The 26,324-nt window shown below is 49.8% G+C and overlaps 1 protein-coding gene across 5 annotated transcripts in view; it reads left to right on the top strand.

Moving 5' to 3' along the window:
* Window positions 1–26,324, top strand: part of TSHR (thyroid stimulating hormone receptor) — a 127,836-nt gene that overhangs the window by 22,728 nt on the left and 78,784 nt on the right. For 3 of the 5 annotated variants that reach the window (XM_077267448.1, XM_077267450.1, XM_077267446.1), the window contains exon 3: window positions 16,068–16,139. The exons of the other annotated variants lie outside the window; for them this stretch is intronic. In XM_077267448.1, coding sequence (XP_077123563.1) covers window positions 16,068–16,139 — 72 coding nt within the window. The remainder of the gene's footprint in view (window positions 1–16,067; window positions 16,140–26,324) is intronic. 5 annotated transcript variants of the gene reach the window in all.

Genomic DNA, 26,324 nt, shown 5'->3' with positions numbered 1-26,324 from the left:
CAGAATGATATAGGTCCCTTTTTATACCCACATCTGTAATTCAGACCATCATCCACAGGTCAGGGAGAAGGTGGGATGAGATTAACTCTCATTGTTTGAGTATTTCATCAATCTGCTCGTTTATCCTTCACTGTTTTGCAGGGCAACAAGCTACATGGATTTATACACTGGTAATCAATATATTAGCAAACATTGATCGTTCAATGACCCTAAGTCCCTGCCCTCCAAAGATAGCAACACAATAACCTGTAGGAGCTGATATAATAGGTAAACAGCAGCCATTCAACAATTCACAAATATCATTTTAAGAGCCAACGATCAGACTCATACGAACAATAGTTTATATCTCTTGGCATACTGAAAATATACATCTAACATAGTAACATAGTAACATAGTTAGTAAGGCCGAAAAAAGACATTTGTCCATCCAGTTCAGCCTATATTCCATCATAATAAATCCCCAGATCTACGTCCTTCTACAGAACCTAATAATTGTATGATACAATATTGTTCTGCTCCAGGAAGACATCCAGGCCTCTCTTGAACCCCTCGACTGAGTTCGCCATCACCACCTCCTCAGGCAAGCAATTCCAGATTCTCACTGCCCTAACAGTAAAGAATCCTCTTCTATGTTGGTGGAAAAACCTTCTCTCCTCCAGACGCAAAGAATGCCCCCTTGTGCCCGTCACCTTCCTTGGTATAAACAGATCCTCAGCGAGATATTTGTATTGTCCCCTTATATACTTATACATGGTTATTAGATCGCCCCTCAGTCGTCTTTTTTCTAGACTAAATAATCCTAATTTCGCTAATCTATCTGGGTATTGTAGTTCTCCCATCCCCTTTATTAATTTTGTTGCCCTCCTTTGTACTCTCTCTAGTTCCATTATATCCTTCCTGAGCACCGGTGCCCAAAACTGGACACAGTACTCCATGTGCGGTCTAACTAGGGATTTGTACAGAGGCAGTATAATGCTCTCATCATGTGTATCCAGACCTCTTTTAATGCACCCCATGATCCTGTTTGCCTTGGCATCTGGCATAATTAAGATTAAATTTTGTGCTGTCACAGATGGGGTCACTCACAATGTGTGGGCTTTTCATCCATGGAGGTGGTCACTCACAATGTGTGGGGGCTTGTTATCCATGGAGGGGGGCTGACTCATATTGTTCAGGAGCTTCTCATCCATGGCTCAATCACAATGTGCTGAGGCTTCTCATCCATGGAGAAGGTCACTCACAATGTATGGGGGCTTTTCATCCATAGTGGGGCTCACTCATAATGTGTGGAGGCTTTTCATCCATGGTGGGGGATCACTCACTATAAGGCCGGGGTCAAACTTGCGAGTGCAATGTGAGAAACTTGCATGAGTCTCTCGCATCAATACCGGACACTACCGCCGGCACTCGGGACCGGAGCGTTCAGCGTTCAGAAATACATGCAACTGCACGCTCTGACCCTGAGTGCCGGCGGCTGTGTCGGGTATTGATGCAAGAGACTTGCACGAGTTTCTCGCATTGCACTCGCAAGTGTGACCCCGGCCTTATATCTAAAATCTTGGCCATGAATGAAGAACAGGATCTAAACCTCATCCAAGAACAACTTCTCTCTATATCCAAGAAAATGGGTGATAAAGTTTAATTTACCCCATGATGTCTCTTTACATTAGACAAGTGAGAACGGAATGTGTAGGGGAACAAACATAATTTTCAGTCCTTGGACGTCAAACTCCCAGATTTAAGTCCAGTGAGAACCTGCCCTTAAAGGGAACCTGTCACCACGTTTTTGGAAGATGGGATAAAAATAGCGTTAAATAGGGGCAGAGGTGGGCGTTACATTAGAGTGTTTGTTATGCGTTTATTACCCACCTAAGTTGCCGAAATACCTTTGCAAAGTCTCCGTTTTCGCCTGTCAATCAGGCTAGTCTGGTCAGATGGGCGTTGTCTTCCCCCAGATCTTGTTTAGTTTTCCGTTGGTGGCGTAGTGGTGTGCGCATGCCCAAGGTCCCGAATCCTCTGCCAGGGGATTTCAAAGAGCGCGGTGTCCGTTATTGCATTGGTGATCGGTGGGCGCGGCCATCTTCCTTTGGCCGCGCGTGCGCAGAAGCGGCGCTCTGCTTGCCGCGGCGCTCTGCTGGCCGCGGCTTCAGGAAAATGGCCGCCGCGATATCCATCTGCGCACGCGCGGCATCCCGCGGCCATTTTCCTGATGCCGTGGCCAGCAGAGCGCCGCTTCTGCGCACGCGCGGCCAAAGGAAGATGGCCGCGCCCACCGATCACCAATGCAATAACGGACACCGCGCTCTTTGAAATCCCCTGGCAGAGGATTCGGGACCTTGGGCATGCGCACACCACTACGCCACCAACGGAAAACTACGCAAAATCTGGGGGAAGACAACGCCCATCTGACCAGACTAGCCTGATTGACAGGCGAAAACGGAGACTTTGCAAAGGTATTTCGGCAACTTAGGTGGGTAATAAACGCATAACAAACACACTAATGTAACGCCCACCTCTGCCCCTATTTAACGCTATTTTTATCCCATCTTCCAAAAACATGGTGACAGGTTCCCTTTAATCGCCCTCAAAAAACGACAAACAAAACCCAGAACTTGTGATAATTTCGAGCTTCTGATGAGACAAGAAAGGGTGGACATCAATCAGGGTCTGCCCATAAGTCGATGTCCAGCTGTAAGGGGCAGGAGTGTGGAGAATAGGGGGCAGAAATCTGAAAAAAAAGGGGCAGAAGTGTGGGGGGATGAGGAGCAGAAGTGTGGGGGTAATAAGAGGCAGAAATGTGAAGAATAAGGAGCAGAAGTGCAGAGAATAAGAGGCAGGAGTGTGGAGAATAATGGGCAGAAGTGTGGAGAATAAGGAGCAGGAGTGTGTAGAATAAGGGACAGGAGTGTGGAGAATAAGGGGCAGGAGTGTGGAGAATAAGTGGTAGGAGTGAGGAGAATAAGGGGCAGGAGTGTGGAGAATAAGGGACAGGAGTGTGTAGAATAAGGGACAGGAGTGAGGAGAATAAGGGGCAGAAGTGAGGAGAATAATGGGCAGGAATGAGGAAAATAGGAGGCAGGAGTGTGGACAATAAGGGGCAGAAGTGTGGAGAATAAGGGGCAGGAGTATCTAGAATAAGGGGCAGGAGTGAGGAGAATAAGGGGCAGGAGTGAGGAGAATAAGGGGCAGGAGTGTGGAGAGTAAGTGGCAGAAGTGTGGAGAATAAGGAGCAGAAGTCTGAAGAAAAGGGGCAGGAGTGTGGAGGATAAGGGGCAGGAGTGTGGAGGATAAGAGGCAGGAGTGTGGAGAATAAGGGGCAGGAGTGTGGAGGATAAGGGGCAGGAGTGTGGAGAATAAGGGACAGGAGTGTGGAGAATAAGGGACAGGAGTGTGGAGAATAAGGGGCAGGAGTGAGGAGAATAAGGGGCAGGAGTGTGGAGGATAAGGGGCAGGAGTGTGGATAATAAGGGGCAGGAGTGTGGAGAGTAAGGGGCAGGAGTGTGGAGGATAAGGGACAGGAGTGTGGAGGATAAGGGGCAGGAGTGTGGAGGATAAGGGGCAGGAGTGTGGAGGATAAGGGGCAGGAGTGTGGAGGATAAGGGGCAGAAGTGTGGAGAATAATGGGCAGGAGTGTGGAGAATAATGGGCAGGAGTGTGGAGAATAAGGGGCAGGAGTGTGGAGGATAAGGGGCAGAAGTGTGGAGAATAAGGAGCAGGAGTGTGGAGAATAAGGGGCATGAGTGTGGAGGATAAGGGGCAGAAGTGTGGAGAATAAGGGGCAGGAGTGTGGAGAATAAGGGGCAGGGTGTGGAGGATAAGGGGCAGGAGTGTGGAGGATAAGGGGCAGGAGTGTGGAGAATAAGGGGCAGGAGTGTGGAGGATAAGGGGCAGGAGTGTGGAGAATAAGGGGCAGGAGTGTGGAGAATAAGGGGCAGGAGTGTGGAGGATAAGGGGCAGAAGTGTGGAGAATAAGGGGCAGGAGTGTGGAGAATAAGGGGCAGGAGGAGGATAAGGGGCAGGAGTGTGGAGGATAAGGGGCAGGGTGTGGAGGATAAGGGGCAGGAGTATGGAGGATAAGGGGCTGAAGTGTGGAGAATAAGGGGCAGGAGTCTGGAGAATAAGGGGCAGGAGTGTGGAGGAAAAGGGACAGGAATGTAGAGAATAAGGGGCAGGAGTGTGGAGGATAAGGGGCAGGAGTGTGTAGGATAAGGGGCAGGGTGTGGAGGATAAGGGGCAGGAGTGTGGAGAATAAGGGGCAGAAGTCTGGAGGATAAGTGGCAGGAGTGTGGAGGATAAGGGGCAGGAGTGTCGAGGATAAGGGGCTGGAGTGTGGAGAATAAGGGGCAGGAGTGAGGAGGATAAGGGGCTGGAGTGTGGAGAATAAGGGGCAGGAGTGTGGAGGATAAGGGGCAGGAGTGTGGAGGATAAGGGACAGGAGTGTGGAGGATAAGGGGCAGGAGTGTGGAGGATAAGGGGCAGGAGTGTGGAGGATAAGGGGCAGGAGTCTGGAGAATAAGGGGCAGGAGTGTGGAGGATAAGGGGCAGGAGTGTGAAGGATAAGGGGCAGAAGTGTGGAGGATAAGGGGCAGAAGTCTGGAGAATAAGGGGCAGGAGTGTGAAGAATAAGGGGCAGAAGTGTGGAGGATAAGGGGCAGAAGTCTGGAGAATAAGGGGCAGAAGTGAGGAGAATAATGGGCAGGAATGAGGAAAATAGGAGGCAGGAGTGTGGACAATAAGGGGCAGAAGTGTGGAGAATAAGGGGCAGGAGTATCTAGAATAAGGGGCAGGAGTGTGGAGAGTAAGGGGCAGGAGTGTGGAGGATAAGGGACAGGAGTGTGGAGGATAAGGGGCAGGAGTGTGGAGGATAAGGGGCAGGAGTGTGGAGGATAAGGGGCAGGAGTGTGGAGGATAAGGGGCAGAAGTGTGGAGAATAATGGGCAGGAGTGTGGAGAATAATGGGCAGGAGTGTGGAGAATAAGGGGCAGGAGTGTGGAGGATAAGGGGCAGAAGTGTGGAGAATAAGGAGCAGGAGTGTGGAGAATAAGGGGCATGAGTGTGGAGGATAAGGGGCAGAAGTGTGGAGAATAAGGGGCAGGAGTGTGGAGAATAAGGGGCAGGGTGTGGAGGATAAGGGGCAGGAGTGTGGAGGATAAGGGGCAGGAGTGTGGAGAATAAGGGGCAGGAGTGTGGAGGATAAGGGGCAGGAGTGTGGAGAATAAGGGGCAGGAGTGTGGAGAATAAGGGGCAGGAGTGTGGAGGATAAGGGGCAGAAGTGTGGAGAATAAGGGGCAGGAGTGTGGAGAATAAGGGGCAGGAGGAGGATAAGGGGCAGGAGTGTGGAGGATAAGGGGCAGGGTGTGGAGGATAAGGGGCAGGAGTATGGAGGATAAGGGGCTGAAGTGTGGAGAATAAGGGGCAGGAGTCTGGAGAATAAGGGGCAGGAGTGTGGAGGAAAAGGGACAGGAATGTAGAGAATAAGGGGCAGGAGTGTGGAGGATAAGGGGCAGGAGTGTGTAGGATAAGGGGCAGGGTGTGGAGGATAAGGGGCAGGAGTGTGGAGAATAAGGGGCAGAAGTCTGGAGGATAAGTGGCAGGAGTGTGGAGGATAAGGGGCAGGAGTGTCGAGGATAAGGGGCAGGAGTGTGGAGAATAAGGGGCTGGAGTGTGGAGAATAAGGAGCTGGAGTGTGGAGAATTATGGGCAGGAGTGAGGAGGATAAGGGGCAGGAGTGTGGAGAATAAGGGGCAGGAGTGTGGAGAATAAGGGGCAGGAGTCTGAAGAATAAGGGGCAGGAGTGGAGGATAAGGGACAGGAATGTGGAGAATAAGGGGCAGGAGTGTGGAGGATAAGGGGCAGGAGTGTGGAGGATAAGGTGCAGGGTGTGGAGGATAAGGGGCAGGAGTGTGGAGGATAAGGGGCAGAAGTCTGGAGGATAAGTGGCAGGAGTGTGGCGGATAAGGGGCAGGAGTGTGGAGAATAAGGGGCAGGAGTGTGGAGAATAAGGGGCTGGAGTGTGGAGAATAAGGGGCAGGAGTGAGGAGGATAAGGGGCAGGAGTGTGGAGGATAAGAGGCAGGAGTGTGGAGAATAAGGGCCTGGAGTGTGGAGAATAAGGGGCAGGAGTGTGGAGGATAAGGGGCAGGAGTGTGGAGGATAAGGGGCAGGAGTGTGGAGGATAAGGGACAGGAGTGTGGAGGATAAGGGGCAGGAGTGTGGAGGATAAGGGGCAGGAGTGTGGAGGATAAGGTGCAGGGTGTGGAGGATAAGGGGCAGGAGTGTGGAGAATTAGGGGTAGAAGTCATGAGGATAAGGGGCAGGAGTCTGGAGAATAAGGGGCAGGAGTGTGGAGGATGAGGGACAGGAATGTGGAGAATAAGGGGCAGGAGTGTGGAGGATAAGGGGCAGGAGTGTGGAGGATAAGGTGCAGGGTGTGGAGGATAAGGGGCAGGAGTGTGGAGAATAAGGGGCAGAAGTCTGGAGGATAAGTGGCAGGAGTGTGGCGGATAAGGGGCAGGAGTGTGGAGAATAAGGGGCAGGAGTGTGGAGAATAAGGGGCTGGAGTGTGGAGAATAAGGGGCAGGAGTGAGGAGGATAAGGGGCAGGAGTGAGGAGGATAAGGGGCAGGAGTGTGGAGAATAAGGGGCTGGAGTGTGGAGAATAAGGGGCAGGAGTGTGGAGGATAAGGGGCAGGAGTGTGGAGGATAAGGGACAGGAGTGTGGAGGATAAGGGGCAGGAGTGTGGAGGATAAGGGGCAGGAGTGTGGAGGATAAGGGGCAGGAGTCTGGAGAATAAGGGGCAGGAGTGTGGAGGATAAGGGGCAGGAGTGTGAAGGATAAGGGGCAGAAGTGTGGAGGATAAGGGGCAGAAGTCTGGAGAATAAGGGGCAGGAGTGTGAAGAATAAGGGGCAGAAGTGTGGAGGATAAGGGGCAGAAGTCTGGAGAATAAGGGGCAGGAGTGTGGAGGATAAGCGGCAGGAGTGTGGGGATATGGGGCAGAAGTGTGGAGGATAAGGGGCAGGAGTGGAGAATAAGGGGCAGGAGTGTGGAGAATAAGGGTCAGCTCTGGGAATATTGAGGCGTCACAGAAACTTAATGGATTTGTTGATGAAATGTATTAATGTGTGGAATGTTTATAATTGTCCGTCAGTAACCATAGAAACAGTGACTAATGCTATGTTCACATGTTGCGTTTTTGCTGTGTGTTTTTTTTTTCCCACAGGCAAAACGTGCTCCCCTGGCAATTAAGAAGCTTCTAAGGCTACATTCACATTTGCGTTGTGCGGTGCAGCGTCGGCGACGCAACGCACAACGCAAATGTAAACGCATGCACAATGCAGCGTTTTGTGATGCATGCGTCCACTTTTGCATGGTTTTTGGCGCAGAAAAAACTGCATCATGCAGCGTCCTCTGCGCCCTGACGCATGCACCACAGTGACGCATGCGTCACAAAACGCAAGTGCAACGCATGTCCTTGCGCCCCCCATGTTAAATATAGGGGCGCATGACGCATGCGTCGCCGCAGCTGCACCTGACGCAACGCTAATGTGAACGTAGCCTTACAAAGAAGCAGGTTTAACTACATTTTTGTTGTCTCTTGTGTATGCTGATAAAGATTAGTGTCCTCCCAAAATCATGATGCAACCTCCTTAGGGTATGTGCACACGATCAGCATTTGCTGTGCACTATGCAAACCCACAGTGTCCAGATGTTACAGTATAGTAGATCGGATTTCTAGAAATCCCATGCACACTATGCGCCCACAGACACCTGCAGATCACCCGTGGAGACTGACAGGACTGCAGCTGCTGCATGCCAATTTCTCCTGCGGAGACGTGAATCTCCAGAACAGAAATTACAGCAATACAATGTATTGTAAGTGGTGAATCCGCACGGTTCAGTGATCATAACTACTCTGCATCCAAAGTGCTGCTACATCAGGATGGTGGGAACGGAGCCTCAAGGTTTTTGCACCAAAAACGCAGTAAAATCTGATACCTTAATTTTTGCTGCAATTTTGCACTTACCTAATACTATCAATGGGTGAAAAAAAACATGAAAAATGAGACACGCTGCAGTTTTCCTGATCGGTCAGGAAAAGAAAACCAATGTGTGTGCATGAGGTTTCTGAAATCTCATAGCTTTTGCTGCTACTGTAAAATGCAGCTTAAATTTGCATTAAAAAAACGCAGCAAAAGCACAACATGTGAACATAGCCTAAAAGAGCGAAAACCAGTGAAATGTCAAAACCAAAATGTGTGTCAGTCTGAAAACTTATGGCCACAATGGTATACAGGTAGTATGAATCCCATCACCCCTGACTCTGGAGCTCACAGTCAAATCTATAACAGTGTATCATTACTCTCATCATCCCTTAGCACCGAAATTGAATTTCTCATACACATGACATCAATCCATAATTCATGTCCCCAGGAGCTCTCAATCTAATATTCCTAACACTCCCCTCATTCCTATCATAATGACTTTGCAGTACATGAGTAGATGGAGGATATACTGTACATATAGAAATGGGTGCAGTGGCTCTGGTGTCTGCCGTGTCTCGGGGATCGCTGGGATTTCTCTGCACGCAATTAGCCGCCCTCGGCTTCATCAGGCTCTGCCGACGAGCAGGAAATTACTGTATGGACTCGCGTAAAAAAACATCTTCTCTCCGCTGATCTGCAATATCTCTGCGCTGCACAGGCTGAGCATCCCCCATCACACTGCACAGGCTGAGCGTTTCCCCCATCACACTGCGCGTTTCCCCCATCACACTGCACAGGCTGAGCGTTTCCCCCATCACACTGCACAGGCTGAGAGTTTCCCCATCACACTGCACAGGCTGAGTGTTTCCCCCATCACACTGCACGGGCTGAGCGTTTCCCCCATCACACTGCACAGGCTGAGCATCCCCCATCACACTGCATGGGCTGAGCGTTTGCCCCATCACACTGCACAGGCTGAGCGTTTCCCCCATCACACTGCACAGGCTGAGCGTTTCCCCCATCACACTGAACAGGCTGAGCGTCCCCCATCACACTGCACAGGCTGAGTGTTTCCCCATCAAACTGCACAGGCTGAGCGTTTCCCCCATCACACTGCACGGGCTGAGCGTTTGCCCCATCACACTGCACAGGCTGAGCATCCCCCATCACACTGCACGGGCTGAGCGTTTGCCCCATCACACTGCACAGGCTAAGCGTTTCCCCCATCACACTGCACGGGCTGAGCGTTTCCCCATCACACTGCACAGGCTGAGTGTTTCCCCCATCACACTGCACAGGCTGAGTATTTCACCCATCACACTGAACAGGCTGAGCGTCCCCCATCAAACTGCACGGGCTGAGCATTTCCCCCATCACATTGCCGGCTGAGCATTCCCCCCATCACAATGCACAGGCTGAGCGTCTCCCCATCACACTGCACAGGCTGAGCATCCCCCATCACACTGCACGGGCTGAGCGTTTCCCCGATCACACTGCACGGACTGAGCGTTTCCCCATCACACTGCACCGGCTGAGCGCTTCCCCATCACAATGCACAGGCTGAGCGCCCCCCCCATCACAATGCACAGGCTGAGCGTCTCCCCATAACACTGCACAGGCTGAGCATCCCCCATCACACTGCACGGGCTGAGCGTTTTCCCCATCACACTGCACGGGCTGAGCGTTTCCCCCATCACACTGCACGGGCTGAGCGTTTCCCCATCACATTGCACCGGCTGAGCGCTTCCCCATCACACTGCACAGGCTGAGCGCCTCCCATCACAATGCACAGGCTGAGCGTCTTCCCATTACACTGCACAGGCTGAGCATATCCCCCATCACACTGCACAGGCTGTGCGTCACCCTATCAAACTGCATAGGCTGAACGTGTCCCCGTGCACAGGCTGAGCGTCTCCCCCATCGCACTGCATGGCCTGAGCGTATCCCCCATCACACTGCATGGGATGAGCGTATCCCCCATCGCACTGCACGGGCTGGGCGTATCCCCCATCGCACTGCACTGGCTGAGTGTCTTCCACATCACACTGCACGGGCTGAGTGTCTTCCACATCACACTGCACGGGCTGAGTGTTTCCCCCATCACACTGCACAAGCTGAGCGTCCCCCATCACAATGCACGAGCTGAGCGTATCACCCATAGCACGGCACAGGCTGGGCGTATCCACATCACACTGCACATGCTGAGCGTATCCCCTATCACACTGCACAGTCAGCGCACATCCCCCATCGAACTGCATGGGCTGGGTACTGCAGGGGCTGGGCGTATCCCCCATCACATTGCATAGTCTGAGAATATCCCCCATCACACTGCACAGGCTGTGCGTCACCCTATCAAACTGCATAGGCTGAACGTGTCCCCATGCACAGGCTGAGCGTCTCCCCCATCGCACTGCACGGGCTGAGCGTATCCCCCATCACACTGCATAGGATGAGCCTATCCCCCATCGCACTGCACGGGCTGAGCTTATCCCCCCATCGCACTGCAAGGGCTGAGCGTATCCCCCATCACACTGCACGGGCTGAGTGTATCCCCCATCACACTGCATGGGCTGAGTGTATCCCCCATCGCACTGCACTGGCTGAGTGTATCCCCCATCACACTGCATGGGCTGAGCGTATCCCCCATCGCACTGCACAGGCTTAGCATATCCCTCATCACACTGCATGGGCTGAGTGTATCCCCCATCGCACTGCACGGGCTGGGCATATCCCCCATTGCACTGCACAGGCATAGCGTATCCCCCATCACACTGCATGGACTGAGCGTATCCCCCATCGCACTGCACAGGCTTAGCATATCCCTCATCACACTGCATGGGCTGAGTGTATCCCCCATCGCACTGCACGGGCTGGGCATATCCCTCACCGCACTGCAAAGGCTTAGCGTATCCCCTGTTTCACCAGACATTGACTGTGTTCTTTTCTTGCCGATTCCAGCCTCCCCTGATGATGATTAGGCTCTCCATGGCTGAGAGGTGGAGGGAGCTGGGACTGTATCTGTAGTCGGCTCATGTGTAGGATGATGGGAGTTGTGGTCTGCTGATGTGTAGCAGGACAGGTGGAGTAATGCCTCGGCGGCTGCCTGATGCTCGGACACAGCCTCCCTGTTCCCTGATGTCCTGAGCTCCATGAAGCGGCGAGTATTCATCAGACACAGGGTCTCTCTGTGCTCAGTAGCACAGATACAATGGAGTCATGTCTGGCGACTACTTGTCTTCGGGACCCCCCAACAGCCGGCTGTCTCCCGATACTCATAGCGTGGGCCCCAGAGCTGATCCGCCTCTACAGCCATACAGCCGGTCGGGGGTAACTAATATGGTGCCGGTTTCACATCTTAATCGCCCGCACTCCTGAATGAGGCACTGTGATGCTGGCGCCTCTCAATGGCAGATTGTACTCTGGAGATGGATGCAGTCAGCAGGTAGGGGAACCACATTAGGTTGGATTCGGTTTCTGCACCTCCCTCTTGGGCAACGTTCAGTATTTGGTCAGTATTTTACATCAGTATTTGTAGCCAAGAGTGGGTGATTATTATTTCTATAGCTGCATTGATTCCATGGTGCGGCACATGAAGGGTTAGGCACGGCAGCTCAGGTGGCGGGAAGGAGGCAGCTCAGGTGTCGGGGATGAGGCAGCTCCGGTGACGGGGAGGAGGCAGCTCCGGTGGCGAGGAGGAGAAAGCTCCGGTGGCGGGGAGGAGAAAGCTCCAGTGTCGGGGAGGCGGCAGCTCCGGTGGCGGGGAGGGGCAGGTCTGGTGGCGGGGAGGGGCAGGTCTGGTGGCGGTGAGGAAGCAGCTCCGCTGTTGATGAGGTGGCAGCTCAGGTGGCAGCAGCTCCGGTGGTGGGGAGGTGGCAGCGTCGGTAGTGGTGAGGCGATATCTCAGCTGGCGGTGAGGCGACAGTTTCGGTGGCGGGGAGGCAGTAGCTCCGGTAGTGGTGAGGTGGCAGCTCCGGTGGTGGGGAGGCCGCAGCTCTGGTGATGGGGATGCAGCAGCTCCGGTGGCAGGGAGGTGGCTGTGAGGCGGTAGCTCAGGTGACGGGGAGGAGGAAGCTCTGGTGGCAAGGAGGAGGCAGCTCCAGTGGCAGGGAGGTGGCAGCTCCGGTGGTGGGGAGGAGAAAGCTCCAGTAGCAGGGAGGCGGCAGCTTCGGTGGCGGGAAGGTGGCAGCTCTGGTGGCGGGGAGGAGAAAGCTCTGGTGGCAGGGAAGAGAAATCTCCGGTGGTGGGGAGGCAGCAGCTCCGGTGGCGGTGAGGCGGCAGCTTCGGTGGTATGAAGGACAAAGCTCCGGGGGCAGGGAGGCGGCAGCAGGGTCATTGCAGCCTGTAGCTTTCTTGAAAAGATGGGTTTCAGGTTCCATCTGAAGGATATGAATGTGGTGGATAATCAGACGTGTTGCGACACTGAATTCCAGAGGATGGGGGACACTTGGAAGAAGTCTTGGAGATGACTGGCTTAGGAACGTGCAAATGTGGAGGAGAGAAGTAGGTCTTGGGAGGACCGGAGATTGCATGAGGTAAGATATCATGTGATTAGTTCAGAGATGTACGGAGGAGAAAGGTTATGGACGGCTTTGTAGGTCGGTGTTAGTAGTTTGAGTTGGATACATTAGGGAATTGGGAGCCAATGAAGAGATTTACAGAGAGAAGAAGTGGAGTAGTGAAGAGAGGTGGATTAGATGGGCAGCAGACTTAAAGGGGGTATAAAAAAAAAAAAATAGTACCTAAGCACTAACACGTAAGTAATTGCAGCTTACTGCCTGTTGTGGCCGGCGCCTTTCTTCCCCGGCACAGAGCAGTCATGGACCACTCCTGGTAGGGATTCAGTTCCCTCTGCTGACAGGACGGTGCGGGACTGCCGAGGTCAGTCTGACAGTCGGCTCCTCTAGCTAGGCAGCAAGAATCCAGCTGTCAATCAGACTGACCTCAGAAGTCCCACCTTGTCAACAGAGCGGAGCGGAAAAAAAGCCTCCGCTCTGTCGACGTCCGTAACCACTCTGTCCAGGGAAGAACGGCGTCGGGAGCCAAGTTGTAGTTACTTACCTGTTAGTGCTTAGGTACATTTTTTTTTTTTTTTTTAAAGTCCCAGATATACCCTTTAAGGACAGACTGGAGAGGTGGAGAGTGTCAGCAGGGAGGCCACAGAGCAGGAGATGATGGCTGGGTGATAATGCCGAAGTGGTGACATGTTTCTATGATAATAATAATAATTTTATTTATATAGCGCCAACATATTCCGCAGCGCTTTACAAATTATAGAGGGGACTTGTGCAGACAATAGACATTACAGCATAACAGAAATCACAGTTCAAAATAGATACCAAGAGGAGTGAGGGCCCTGCTCGCAAGCTTACAAACTATGAGGAAAAGGGGAGACACGAGAGGTGAATGGATATGGCTATGATACTTCCCTCTGATTGTTCCTCTCCTGGTTACAAATATTGATTTGTAATACTGACCGAATACTGACCGTGTGAACGAGGCCTCATACTTACAATTCAGCTCCTCAGCTTTTGCAGTGCTATTGGTCTCCATGAGGCGGCAGCAGTGAGCCAGTGTCCACCAGTGGATGTGTGGTTCCAGGAGGAAAGGGCACAGGCACCCCGGACACGTACTCCCATCATCAGGCACAGAGAACCACTCCCATCATCCCTATATACTCTCTATGTCCCACACACATTGTATCACTCTCACAATCCCTGATTCCAGGAGATGCCAGATTATGGGATGCAGGACTATGCGATGCCATATTGTGAGATGCCAGATTATGGGATGCCGGACTGTGAGATGCCAGATTATGGGATGCTGGACTGTGCAATGCCAGATTATGGGATGCCGGGCTCTTCTCCTGGTAGCATGGTCTGACCGGGGGTCTCATTGCAGATTATTCGCACAGCACGGCTCTCTAGGTGGGATTATTTGGGGCGGTCTCTGCGGTCTCTCATCTCCACTGTTTATTTGTCTGTGTCGGGGCCTCACTGATTTGGCTGCATGGCTGACTGGGTATTGTGCGGCCTGAATAAGAGCATTGTCTAGGGGGAGACACATGGAGAGCCCCCCACATCCTGCACGCAGCCTCTCTTACCCACATGTGCGTCTGCCTGCGCTGGGCATTGCTCATTCTATTTCATGGTCCGTGTCCCTTTAACTTGCCGGGATTTGGATGTTTTGCCCCCAGCAGTTCGCCCCCGGGTACATTTACTTCAACTGTGGGAAGTTATACCATCCAGCTGCCATACCTTCACCCCAGAGGACCCCTTTAAGCAGCGTCAGTCCCCACTGACTGAATACCACAGGTGGCGTCACGAACAAACGTTATTCTTAAACTCCCTTTAAAGACCTTTCCTTTTACTTGGGCGCCCAGGGCCACGGACAGGTCGGCAGCCACCGTGATGTCACCTTCAAGTACCGGACCCGGTACCGAACACCCCACTGCATTGGCGGGCAACTCAGCTTGGCGTCACGAACAGGATGTACCCGGGGGCGAACTGCAGGGGGCGAAACATCCTATAACCTAACTTGACAGAGGCCGAACACTTATATCAACTGTATCTAAGATTCTCATCTTTGACAATGTAGCTATTGCTGTATGTAATCCTATTATTTGTGATCCTATCTTCTGGTCTGTGTATCTAATCCCGTCATATGCAATACATCTCTTGACTTGCTGTCTCTAACCCTATTGTGAGGCATACAGTCTGCTGATTTGTGCATCTAAGCCTATCCAGTGTGATGCCTCCTGCTGATCTGTGTATCTAATCTTATCCAGTGTGATGTCTCTTGCTGATCTGTATCTAATCTTATCCAGTGTGATGTCTCCTGCTGATCTGTGTATCTAATCTTATCCAGTGTGATGCCTCCTGCTGATCTGTGTATCTAATCTTATCCAGTGTGATGCCTCCTGCTGATCTGTGTATCTAATCTTATCCAGTGTGATGTCTCCTGCTGATCTGTGTATCTAATCTTATCCAGTGTGATGCCTCCTGCTGATCTGTGTATCTAATCTTATCCAGTGTGATGCCTCCTGCTGATCTGTGTATCTAATCTTATCTAGTGTGATGCCTCCTGCTGATCTGTGTATCTAATCTTATCCAGTGTGATGCCTCCTTCTGATCTGTGTATCTAATCTTATCTAGTGTGATGCCTCCTGCTGATCTGTGTATCTAATCTTATCCAGCGTTATGTCTCCTGCTGATCTGTGTATCTAATCTTATCCAGTGTGATGCCTCCTGCTGATCTGTGTATCTAATCTTATCCAGTGTGATGCCTCCTGCTGATCTGTGTATCTAATCTTATCTAGTGTGATGCCTCCTGCTGATCTGTGTATCTAATCTTATGCAGTGTGATGCCTCCTGCTGATCTGTGTATCTAATCTTATGCAGTGTGATGCCTCCTGCTGATCTTTGTATCTAATCTTATCCAGTGTGATGCCTCCTGCTGATCTGTGTATCTAATCTTATCCAGTGTGATGCATCCTGCTGATCTGTGTATCTAATCTTATCTAGTGTGATGCCCCTGCTGAGATGTGCATAGGCCATTGGTGTGATACAGAGCACACAGCAGTACATCCCGCTGCAGGACAGGTGCCGCGCACGCTCTGCACTCCGTTTTTCGCGTGCGTTCATGCAGATGGAATTTCCTGGCTCCTGTTTACTCTGATCCTCATCTTTCTTTTCCTGAAACTCGACCTCCGGGTTGTATAATTGCCTCAATTAGAAGCGATTCCTGAGCGGCCGGCGTTCCATAGCTGCGCGGCTGCCGGCACCGTCCCCCCTGCAGCTCTCAGCTCATCTCTCCCCTCACTCCAGATATTCCCTGATCGCACGATCACTGCACGGCAACCGACTGATCAGAGCAAAGTGACTCTGGATCCACATGTGGATGATGGAATAAAGGGGACCCCTGCGGGGCCCTAAGTGTAGCAAAGTACCCGCACTGTGACGAGCCCTGCAGCTGTGTGAGCAAAGAATGCAGGGGGTAAATGTGAGAGCGGCGCCATGATGGGTGAACTGCTCACCGTCTGTCTCAGAGAAGGAGCTGTAACTTAATAATGATTTCTGTCATCTGCAGGCGACTGGTGGAGACCAGATTCTCGGTGATTCCCAGAGGAGCGTTCACCAATGTCCCCAACATCAGCAGGATGTAAGTATGGGGATCCGGGCCACCCAGTGATAAGCCCCCCAGTGCAGTGACCGCAGCCCCCACATCGCAATCCACAACTGGCAGGGGTATATTATTACACGTCACCCCCATTACACATCACCCCCCATTATTGCACGTCTCTCCCATTACACATCACCCCCTATTATTACATATTGCCCACATTGCACATCACCCCCCATTATTACGTGTGACCCCCCATTACATATCACCACCCCATTATTACACATCACTCTCCCATTATTACGCATGACCCCATTACACATCACCCCCATTATTACACATTACCCCTCATTATTACATGTCACCCCCCATTATTACACATCAACCTCCATCACATATCACCGCCCCATTATTACACATCACTCCCATTACATATCACTTATTTTTACACATCGGCCCATTACACATCACCCCTACTATTACGGTAAGCGTGATCCCCCATCACATATCACCGCCCTATTATTACACATCACTCCCATTATTACGCGTGACCCCCCATTATTACACACTAGATGGTGGCCCAATTCTAACGCATCGGGTATTCTAGAATATGTATGTGTGTATGTATATAGCAGCCACATAGTATATAGCACAGGCCACGTAGTATATATGAGCCATGTAGTATATAGCAGACAAATACTACGTGGCCTGTGCTATATACTATGTGGCTGCTATATACATACATACATATTGTAGAATACCCGCTGCGTTAATACAGGCCACGCAGTATATAACACAGCCCACGTACTATATAGCACAGCCCACGCAGTATATAACAACCACGCTGTATATAGCACAGCCCCCGCAGTATATAACACTGGCCACGTAATATATAGCACAGCCCACGCAGTATATAACACTGGCCACGTAATATATAGCACAGCCCACACAGTATATAGCACAGCCCCCGCAGTATATAACACTGGCCACGTAATATATAGCACAGCCCCCGCAGTATATAGCAGCCACGCAGTATATAGCACAGCCCCCGCAGCATATAACACTGGCCACGTAATATATAACACAGCCCACGCACAGCCCACGCAGTACATAGCAGCCACGCAGTATACAGCACAGCCCCCGCAGTATATAACACTGGCCACGTAATATATAACACAGCACACGCACAGCCCACGCAGTACATAGCAGCCACGCAGTATATAGCACAGCCCCCGCAGTATATAACACTGGCCACGTAATATATAACAGCCCACGCAGTATATAACATAGCCATGTTAGTATATAGCACAGAGATGTAGTATATAACAGAGCCCACACAGTATGTAACACAGCCCACGTAGTATATAGCAATGTGGGCACTATATGCGTGGTTAAAAAAGACTTAAAATAAAAAATAAACATATACTCACCCTCCGAAGGCCCCTTGAATTCCCGGCGCTGGTGTGCGGTGCACGCGGCAGCTTCCGGTCCCAGGGTTGGTATGCGCGCAGGACCTGTGATGATGTCGCGGTCACATGACCGTGACGTCATGGAAGGTCCTTCTCACATAGCATCCTTGGCACCGGAACCTGCCGCTTTCACTGCCGAGGACAGCGGACGATGTCGGAGGGTGAGAATAACCTTTTTTTTTTTATTATTCTTATTTGTAACATTAGATCTTTTTACTATTGATGCTGCATATGCAGCATCAATAGTAAAAAGTTGGTCACACAGGGTTAATAGCTGCGTAACCGGAGTGCGTTATACCGCGGGGTATAACTGCGGGGAGGAAAGAGCGGCTATTTTGCCGCCGGACTGTGTCCGTTGCTGATTGGTCGTGGCAATGGTCGTGGGCGTTTTGCCACGACCAATCAGCGACTTGGATTTCCATGACAGACAGAGGCCGCGACCAATGAATATCCGCGACAGACAGAAAGAAAGAAAGACAGAAGGACAGACGGAAGTGACCCTTAGACAATTATATAGTAGATGACATAGAATCCTAGAGTATTAGAGTTGGGTCCTTGTGTCCAACCTCCTGCTCAATGCAGGTTTCACTAAACCATCTCAGACAGATGTCTGTCCAGCCTCTGTGTGAAGACTTCCATTGAAGGAGAACTCACCACCTCTCGTGGCTGCCTGTTCCACTCATTGATCATTGATTTTTTTCAAAGATCCTCGCTAGTGGTTCTGCAGTTTCCTCTGCTTACTCTTTCAGCACATTAGGCTGTAATTCATCTGGAACAGGAGATTTACATTCATCTAAATTAACTAAGTGTTCCCTCACAATCTCTCGGTCTATGAATAGCGTGGATTCTTTTATTCCTTTGATGGCACCATGAAGATCATTTGATGTTACATTTGCTTTCTTAGAAAACAAAGATAAAAAATAAGAAATTACAGTAGTGTTCAAAATAATAGCAGTGTGTTCAAAAACATGAGTTAATCACAAAACCTTTTACTGTATATGAGTTTTTATTTCCAGCATTGGGAACGTTGCACACTGTTTTCTAATTCATAACATGAAGAGAAATGTATATAATTTATAACTACAGAAAGTAACAAATAATGAACACTGGGCTGTTCTAATAAATAGCAGTGCCTGCATTTGTCTTTACAAACTCACAATATGTATTTTTGGTGGATTTCTCATTCCTGTGAATCACTAACCTAATATTTAGTTGTTACCCACAGTTTTTTAGAACGACTTCACATCTATGTTGCACAGAGTCACCAACTTCTGTCCCCTGTCACCTGTTATTCCAGCCCAGGACGCTTACACTATATTCTGCAATTTTTTGGCATTTGTTGGCTTTGCCTCAGAAACGGCATTTTTTATGTCACCCCACAAGTGTTCTATCGGATTAAGGTCCGGGGATTGGGCCGGACATTCCATAACCTCAATTTTGTTGGACTGGAACCAAGATTTTGCTCGTTTACTGCTGTGTTTAGAGTCTTTGTCTTGTTGAAACACCAATTTCAAGGGCATATCCTCTTCAGCGTAAGGCAAGATGACCTCTTCAAGTATTGTAATATGTGCAAATTGGTCCATGGTCCCTGGTGTGCAGAAAATGGGTCCGGCACCATAGTAAGAGACGCATGCCCATATCATCATCAGTCCACAAAATGTTTCTCAATTTCTCTTTAGGCCAGCTAATGTGTTCTTTTGCAGATTGTATCTTCTTCAGTACATCTTTTCTTTTTTTTTAAACAGTGGAACTTTGTGGGGACTTGTTGCTAAGAGATTTGCTTCACACAGGCGTCTAACTGTCACAGTCCTCACAGGTAACTGAGACTGTCTGTGATCATCCTTGAGCTGATGATTGAGCCTTTGCCATTCTGGCTATTCTTCCATCCATTAGAATGGTTGTCTTCCGTTTCTGTTATGATCCTAGTGGTAGAGGATCGCAGAAGTTCCAGCTAAGTCCGCAAACACAAAAACCAGCTCATAGGGAGGTGGTAACTTGGCTGACCGTATAGCTGATCCTAGCACAACAACTAGAAGTAGCCGGGGAACGTACCTACGTTGATTCTAGACGTCTCGCACCAGCCGGAGAACTAACTAACCCTTTCAGAGAAAATAAGACCTCACTTGCCTCAAGAGAAAGGACCCCAAAGTTATAATACAAGCCCCCAACAAATAATAACGGTGAGGTAAGAAGAAAAGACAAACGTAAGGATGAACTAGATTTAGCAAAGAGAGGCCCACTAATTAATAGCAGAAAATAGGAAGAGGACTTATACGGTCAGCAAAAACCCTACAAAACTATCCACGCTGAATATCCAAGAACCCCCGCACCGACTGACGGTGTGGGGGGAGAATATCAGCCCCCTAGAGCTTCCAGCAAAAATCAGGAATCACATTATGAACAAGCTGGAACAAAATAGAAGCAATGCGAAATAACAAAAATAAGAAAGCAGGACTTTGCTTATTTTGCAAAGAACCGGAGACCAGGAGTCAGGAGCAAACAGACATAGACTGACTACATCGATTCCAGGCACTAGACTGAGTTTCCAGGAAGTCTAAATAGGAACACCTAAGGCCTAACGAACCAGGTGGGTACCAACCTGGAGAAAGATAATCCAAGTGTCATACCGCTAGTGACCACAAGAGGGAGCCAAGAAATATAGTTCACAACACGTTTCCTTCCATGTCTCTCTGGTTTGACTTTCCATTTTAAGGCATTGGCAGGGCCGTATTTGCCACTAGACACGTGAGGGCACGTGCCTAGGGCGGGGACACTGCAGGGGGCGGCACCTGAGCAAGGTTTGGTGTTTTTTTTTTATTTATTTTTTTTTTTTTAAAGCTGGGTCACCTCCCGACCCGCCCCCCCCGCCTCCCCCCTTGAAGACGATACTCACCTGCTCCAGCGATGCCTGGTCTCGGCGTCTGGAGCTCGTCCTGAATGAGCGGTCAGGTGATACCGCTCTGCTAATTAAGGTCATGAATATGCGCATATTCATGACCTTAATTAGCAGAGCGGTATCACCTGACCGCTCACGCAGGAAGAAGGTGCAGCGCGCCGGGAGTCGGGACAGCCAGAGGGACGTCGCGGCCGTTCGGTGAGGAACAGGTGAGTATGACTGAGGGATGGGGGGACAGGGGAGGGGGGAAGAAGGAGGACGGTAAGCCACGCCATTCAAGATGGGGGGTGGGATATGAGCCATGCATACGGGGGGGGGGGGGTTAATATGAGCCATGCATACAGTAGGGGGGTTAATATGAGCCATGCATACAGTAGGGGGGTTAATATGAGCCATGCATACAGTAGGGGGGTTAATATGAGCCATGCATACAGAAGGGGGGTTAATATGAGCCATGCATACAGAGGGGGGGTTAATATGAGCCATGCATACAGAAGGGTTAATATGAGCCATGCATACAGAAGGGGGGTTAATATGAGCCATGCATACAGAGGGGGGGTTAATATGAGCCATGCATACAGAAGGGGGGTTAATATGAGCCATGCATACAGAAGGGGGGTTAATATGAGCCATGCATACAGAGGGGGGTTAATATGAGCCATGCATACAGAAGGGGGGTTAATATGAGCCATGCATACAGAAGAGGGGTTAATATGAGCCATGCATACAGAAGGGGGGTTAATATGAGCCATGCATACAGAAGGGGGGTTAATATGAGCCATGCATACAGAAGGGGGGTTAATATGAGCCATGCATACAGAAGAGGGGTTAATATGATCCATGCATACAGAAGGGGGGTTAATATGAGCCATGCATACAGAAGGGGGGTTAATATGAGCCATGCATACAGAAGGGGGGTTAATATGAGCCATGCATACAGAAGAGGGGTTAATATGAGCCATGCATACAGAAGGGTTAATATGAGCCATGCATACAGAAGGGGGGTTAATATGAGCCATGCATACAGAAGGGGGGTTAATATGAGCCATGCATACAGTAGGGGGGTGAATATGAGCCATGAATACAAGGGGGGGGGGGGGGGAATATGAGCCATGCATACAGTAGGGGGGTGAATATGAGCCATGCATACAGGGGGGGGGGAATATGAGCCATGCATACAGAAGGGGGGTTAATATGAGCCATGCATACAGTAGGGGGGTGAATATGAGCCATGCATACGGGGGGGGGGGCGGGGAATATGAGCCATGCATACAGGGAGGTGAATATGAGCCATGCATACAGGAGGGGGGGTCATTATACAGTATGGAGAACTGTGTGTGGCCATAATACAGTATTGAGCATCATGTGTGGCCAATGGCCATTATACAGTATTGAGCATCATGTGTGGCCGTTATACAGTATGGAGCACTGTGGCCATATTTTTTCGGTTATAATTATTGTATATAAAACAGTGTGATCAGCAGTGCTAAATGGCTGTGGTTGGGACGTGGATATGGGTGTGACTAGTTGTGAAATGGGTGTGGTCAGAGGCGTGGCCTAAAATTTGCCGCGGCGCACTACGTGCGCCGCAAGCTTTATACCTCCTTCCCTTCAAAAGTTGGGAGGTATGGTACCACATTTGCCAGATCATGGCAAAGTGCAGCAAATCCCATAGGGAATGAATGAGGCCGAACGCAGTGTTGCTGTAAGTGATCCGTTACGCGGCACATGCAGAAACACTGCCAGATCTGCTGCAAAAGGCGACTTTCACATCTGCGATTCTTGCCAAAGTCACTGCCAATAGTGTCATACTCACCAAAGGGGGAGGCAGCACTAAAAGTGCCTAGGGCAGCAGAAACTCTAAATACGGCCCTGGGCATTGGGGATCATTTTAGCTGGACAGCCGATCATTGTCTGCACTTCTTTATAAGTTTTACCCATTCCAATCAACTTTTTAACCAAAGTGCGCTTTTCTTTGGTACAATGTCTGGAATGACCCATATTTCTTAGGCTAGGTTCACATTGCGTTAAAGCAGCCCGTTCAACATATGCGTTAAACGAGCTGCGTTAACACAAGTGCGGAAATGTGATCGCGCTAGCGCAGATAGAGCATCTGCTAGCTCTATCTGCGCTAGCGGTGACAGACCCGGAAACCCTGCAGGCCGCGTCCCAGGGTCCTTCACTCAATGACGGCACATCGCTAGCGCACGCCCATTGTGGGCGTGCGCTAGCGATGCGGCCAACATAAGGCTTAAAGGCGGCGTTAACGGACTGCGTTACACCGCGTTATGCCGCGGTGTAACGTAGTCCGTCTAACCTGACTGCCAAAATGTAATGTGAACCCAGCCTTAGGCTTTAAAGGAGAAATGCATGTACAACATGTCCTGGCTTCACCCTTAGATAAGGGCCACCTGATTCACACTTGTTTCTTCACAGAATGATTGACCTCACTAATTGATCTATTATTTTGAACATCCCCCTTTTAATTAATTATTCTAAAACGCAGACTTAGAAACCTGCAGATCATGAATGCGGAGTCTGGGGTTTTTCTTACAATGTACCGCACAATTGGTAAATTGTGTGACACGTGGTAATAAAATTTATACCAAAAACAGTGGTTAGTCTGGTTAGTGATATTGGACGGCTATTATTTTGAATACTTCTGTAAAAATTAGTCTTTATCGTCATTTTTTACCACTTCACCCTTTTCATAAGGAAAAATCCTATAGCATCTTTGACTTTTCTTTTCCTTTAACATACCCCCAAAATCTTTTTTTGTTGCTTTTGGTCTCCTTGCAAGCCTCACTTCATTACTGGCTTTAGCTCTTCTAACGCTTGCCCTGCATTCCCTGCAGACCGTATTATATTCTTCTTTAGATATGCCCCCTCTTTCCATTTAATATACATTTCTTTCTTCCAAGTTATTAAGCTCTTTGTTTATCCATCCTGGTCATTTTTACACATCACTCCCCAATTATTACACATCTCCCCATTATTACGCACAGTTGTATCTGAATGATTTACTACTTGCTAACTAGACAAACTAGACACTGTGGGCAAAAAGTACTTTGAGCAAAATATAAACTATAATTAATGAATTTATAAAAAAAAAACACATATAAGGCAAACGTCAACACTAAAAATAGGCGTATATTCTAACCCTTTATTTTCTCTCGACCTGTAACCGGCCTTTCCAGTGGAGGTTGGCACCCTATTCCTGCGCAGCAGCACTTTATTCCTGCACAGAGGCGCCCTATTCCTGCGTGGCAGCGCCCTAGTCCAGCACCTGGCAGCATCCTCTTCCTGCGTAGAGGCATCCTGTTCCTTTGTGGCAGCGCCCTATTCCTGCACGGCAGCACCCTATTCCTGCACATTGGCACCCTATTACTGCGCAGTAGTGCCCCCACTAGTCGGTGGCTGACCCCGCTTTGCCTATTAGGCCCTAAATAGGGGGAAGAAGGTAAAGAAACGAGTTACTCCAAAACTACAGGTGCTGCTTCAAAAACTGAAAATTAAAAAAGATACTGTACATTGAAAAGGCAGGCAGATTCATATGGACAAGGCCAATACACATATAAAATAAGATAAACCATGTAATCATGAGGAATATCCTTTGATGGTAGAAGGCGTCAGGACTTGATAGTATTGGTTATAGGGAGGGTATACCTGGCAGAATCCTGCTCCTGGGGCCCAGTGAACAGAATAGAGGAGGCCCGCTCCGGCAGCCCTGGGTATACATAGCAGAGATGTCCTACTTGGGGAAAATAAGCGCACCCTTGATAAATCACTACGTTGCAGTGGAGGTTGGCACCCAAGGTCTGTGAAAATGGCGCCCACTCACCGATGCTGACCTTTCTATCCCTGCATCACCCTAATAATAGATGAGAAGAGAACAATGATATCTACAGCCACATGGCAGATATCCCAGCCACACTGTATGGAGAGATACAACTAATCCACGTCTTGCAGCGTCACAAGCCTCCGCAAGGTATAGGTTAATATGCACTGCATTGATAATGGGACATGATTGCTGTGGAGCTACAGGGCAGCATAGATGGGGGTTAATGATTGATGAATTTCTATACCCGTACTTGGTGGAGGGTCTATAAGACCACTGGTCAGTCTGAATGTCTGTGTTATGTGTCCCTGATGAGGAGAGCGGCGCGCTACAAACGCACTGTTTGAATAAAAACATTGTTTTAATTGGAGTGACAGCAACCCTGGGTCGCCATTCTTTTTTTTATTTTTGGTTTGGATTTTCCCCATTATTATATGTCAGCCCATTATTACACGTCACCCCTCATTATTACATATCACCCTCCATTATTATGCGTCTCCACAATATTACATGTCACACCACATTATTACGTGTCTCCCCATTATTACGCACACCATTATTGCACATATCACCCTGTTGCTACTGGAGCAGTCTGATGTCCCTGTTGGTTCTGGCACACGTTATGCCTTATGGGGGGGCGTCTCCTATACATGTGGATAAACTGGAAAATATTCCCTACATATTTTGAAATAATGAGACTAGAACAACCCAAGTTTCTGCAGGCAAAGATGTATCCAAAGATGTGTCCCTGTACACAACTTGAACACCTCCAATCATCTCATACCCTGTGGTAGATCGGTTCCCACGGCTGCTTCACGAGGTCGTCACAGGAATGTTTCTGTTTAAATTTCAACTAGTTTATTAAAACCGAACTGCATAAACAAGTTGTGAGACAGTGACGGGCATTGTTGTAAATGGCCGGTATGTGTCGCAGAGGAGGAGGTCCTCTGCACTGTAAGCCTGATATGTTCAGACCAGATTCCTGAAGAGCACAGGGTGAGACCATGTACCTGCAGTTGTCGGGAGTGGAATTGTCGGGTGTGCCCTTGTCCCAAGGAGTCTTATGGGACAGTGACCCCAGTAAGGCAGCTTCCCTAGAAGCCAGGACTGACAAGGAGTCAGTGTGTGGAGCGGAGCTCCAGGAAGGTAACCTCAGACAAGGGGGTTGTAGTAAGGGCAGACAAATATCTGCCATTGGAACAGACTGGTGGTGCCTTATTATGTTCCGTTGATGTTAATTAATTGACTATTCATGGTGCAGTTTATGATGTCTAAGTAAACCGAATAGACTGTTTCTGTGAGAAATCGTTCCTGTGTGCCTAAACCCTGTTGCCAAGCGAGTGTCCCCCAATACATTAAGTGAGCGCTATCTTACATATGGTGCTAGACTGCGGGCAACAGTCCAGGAAGCACGTGTGGAGGTGATTGCTGTGGATTAGCGGGTCCACGAAAAAATTTTTCAAGACAGCTTGCTGTGGATTGGGGGGTCCACGAACATTACAAGCATCTGGTGGTGGCTTGGCGGGGCCACGAGGATTATAAGCTTTTGGCTGTAACTTGGCGGTGTTACGAAGTTGGCTGGAGCCGTCTGGAGGTCCGCAGAACAGTCGGGAGGTCCGCAGAGCCGTCGGTAGGTCTGCAGAGTTGTCTGGAGGTCCGCAGAGCCATCTGGAGCTGTGCAGAGCGGTGTGGAGCTGTGCAGAACCTGGCAGAGTTGGTGCAGAGCTTCGCTGTACAGAGCCGTGCAGAGCCTTGCGGAGCTGGACAGAGCCTGGCAGAGCAGTGAGGAGCCTTGTGGAGCGGCAGCAGCGGCGTGTGATCAGCAGCTGGAGGTGCCAGGAGAGCCCGTGGCTGCACCAGGAGCTTTGGCAGTGCCAGCAGGAGCAGGTAAGATGTCGTAAAAGGACATTGGTGGTCCAGGTCGTACAAACTCTTAAAGTGCCAGTGCAAGCCCAGAGAGATAACAGTGTGCTGTGCAAACTGGGACCTGAGAGGGCCATGAGGGAGTCCAAGGGGTGTAA

The sequence above is a fragment of the Ranitomeya variabilis genome, chromosome 1, assembly GCF_051348905.1.
Source record: "Ranitomeya variabilis isolate aRanVar5 chromosome 1, aRanVar5.hap1, whole genome shotgun sequence".
Taxonomy (NCBI): Eukaryota; Metazoa; Chordata; class Amphibia; order Anura; family Dendrobatidae; genus Ranitomeya; species Ranitomeya variabilis.
This window is presented reverse-complemented; position numbering and strand designations above follow the sequence as displayed.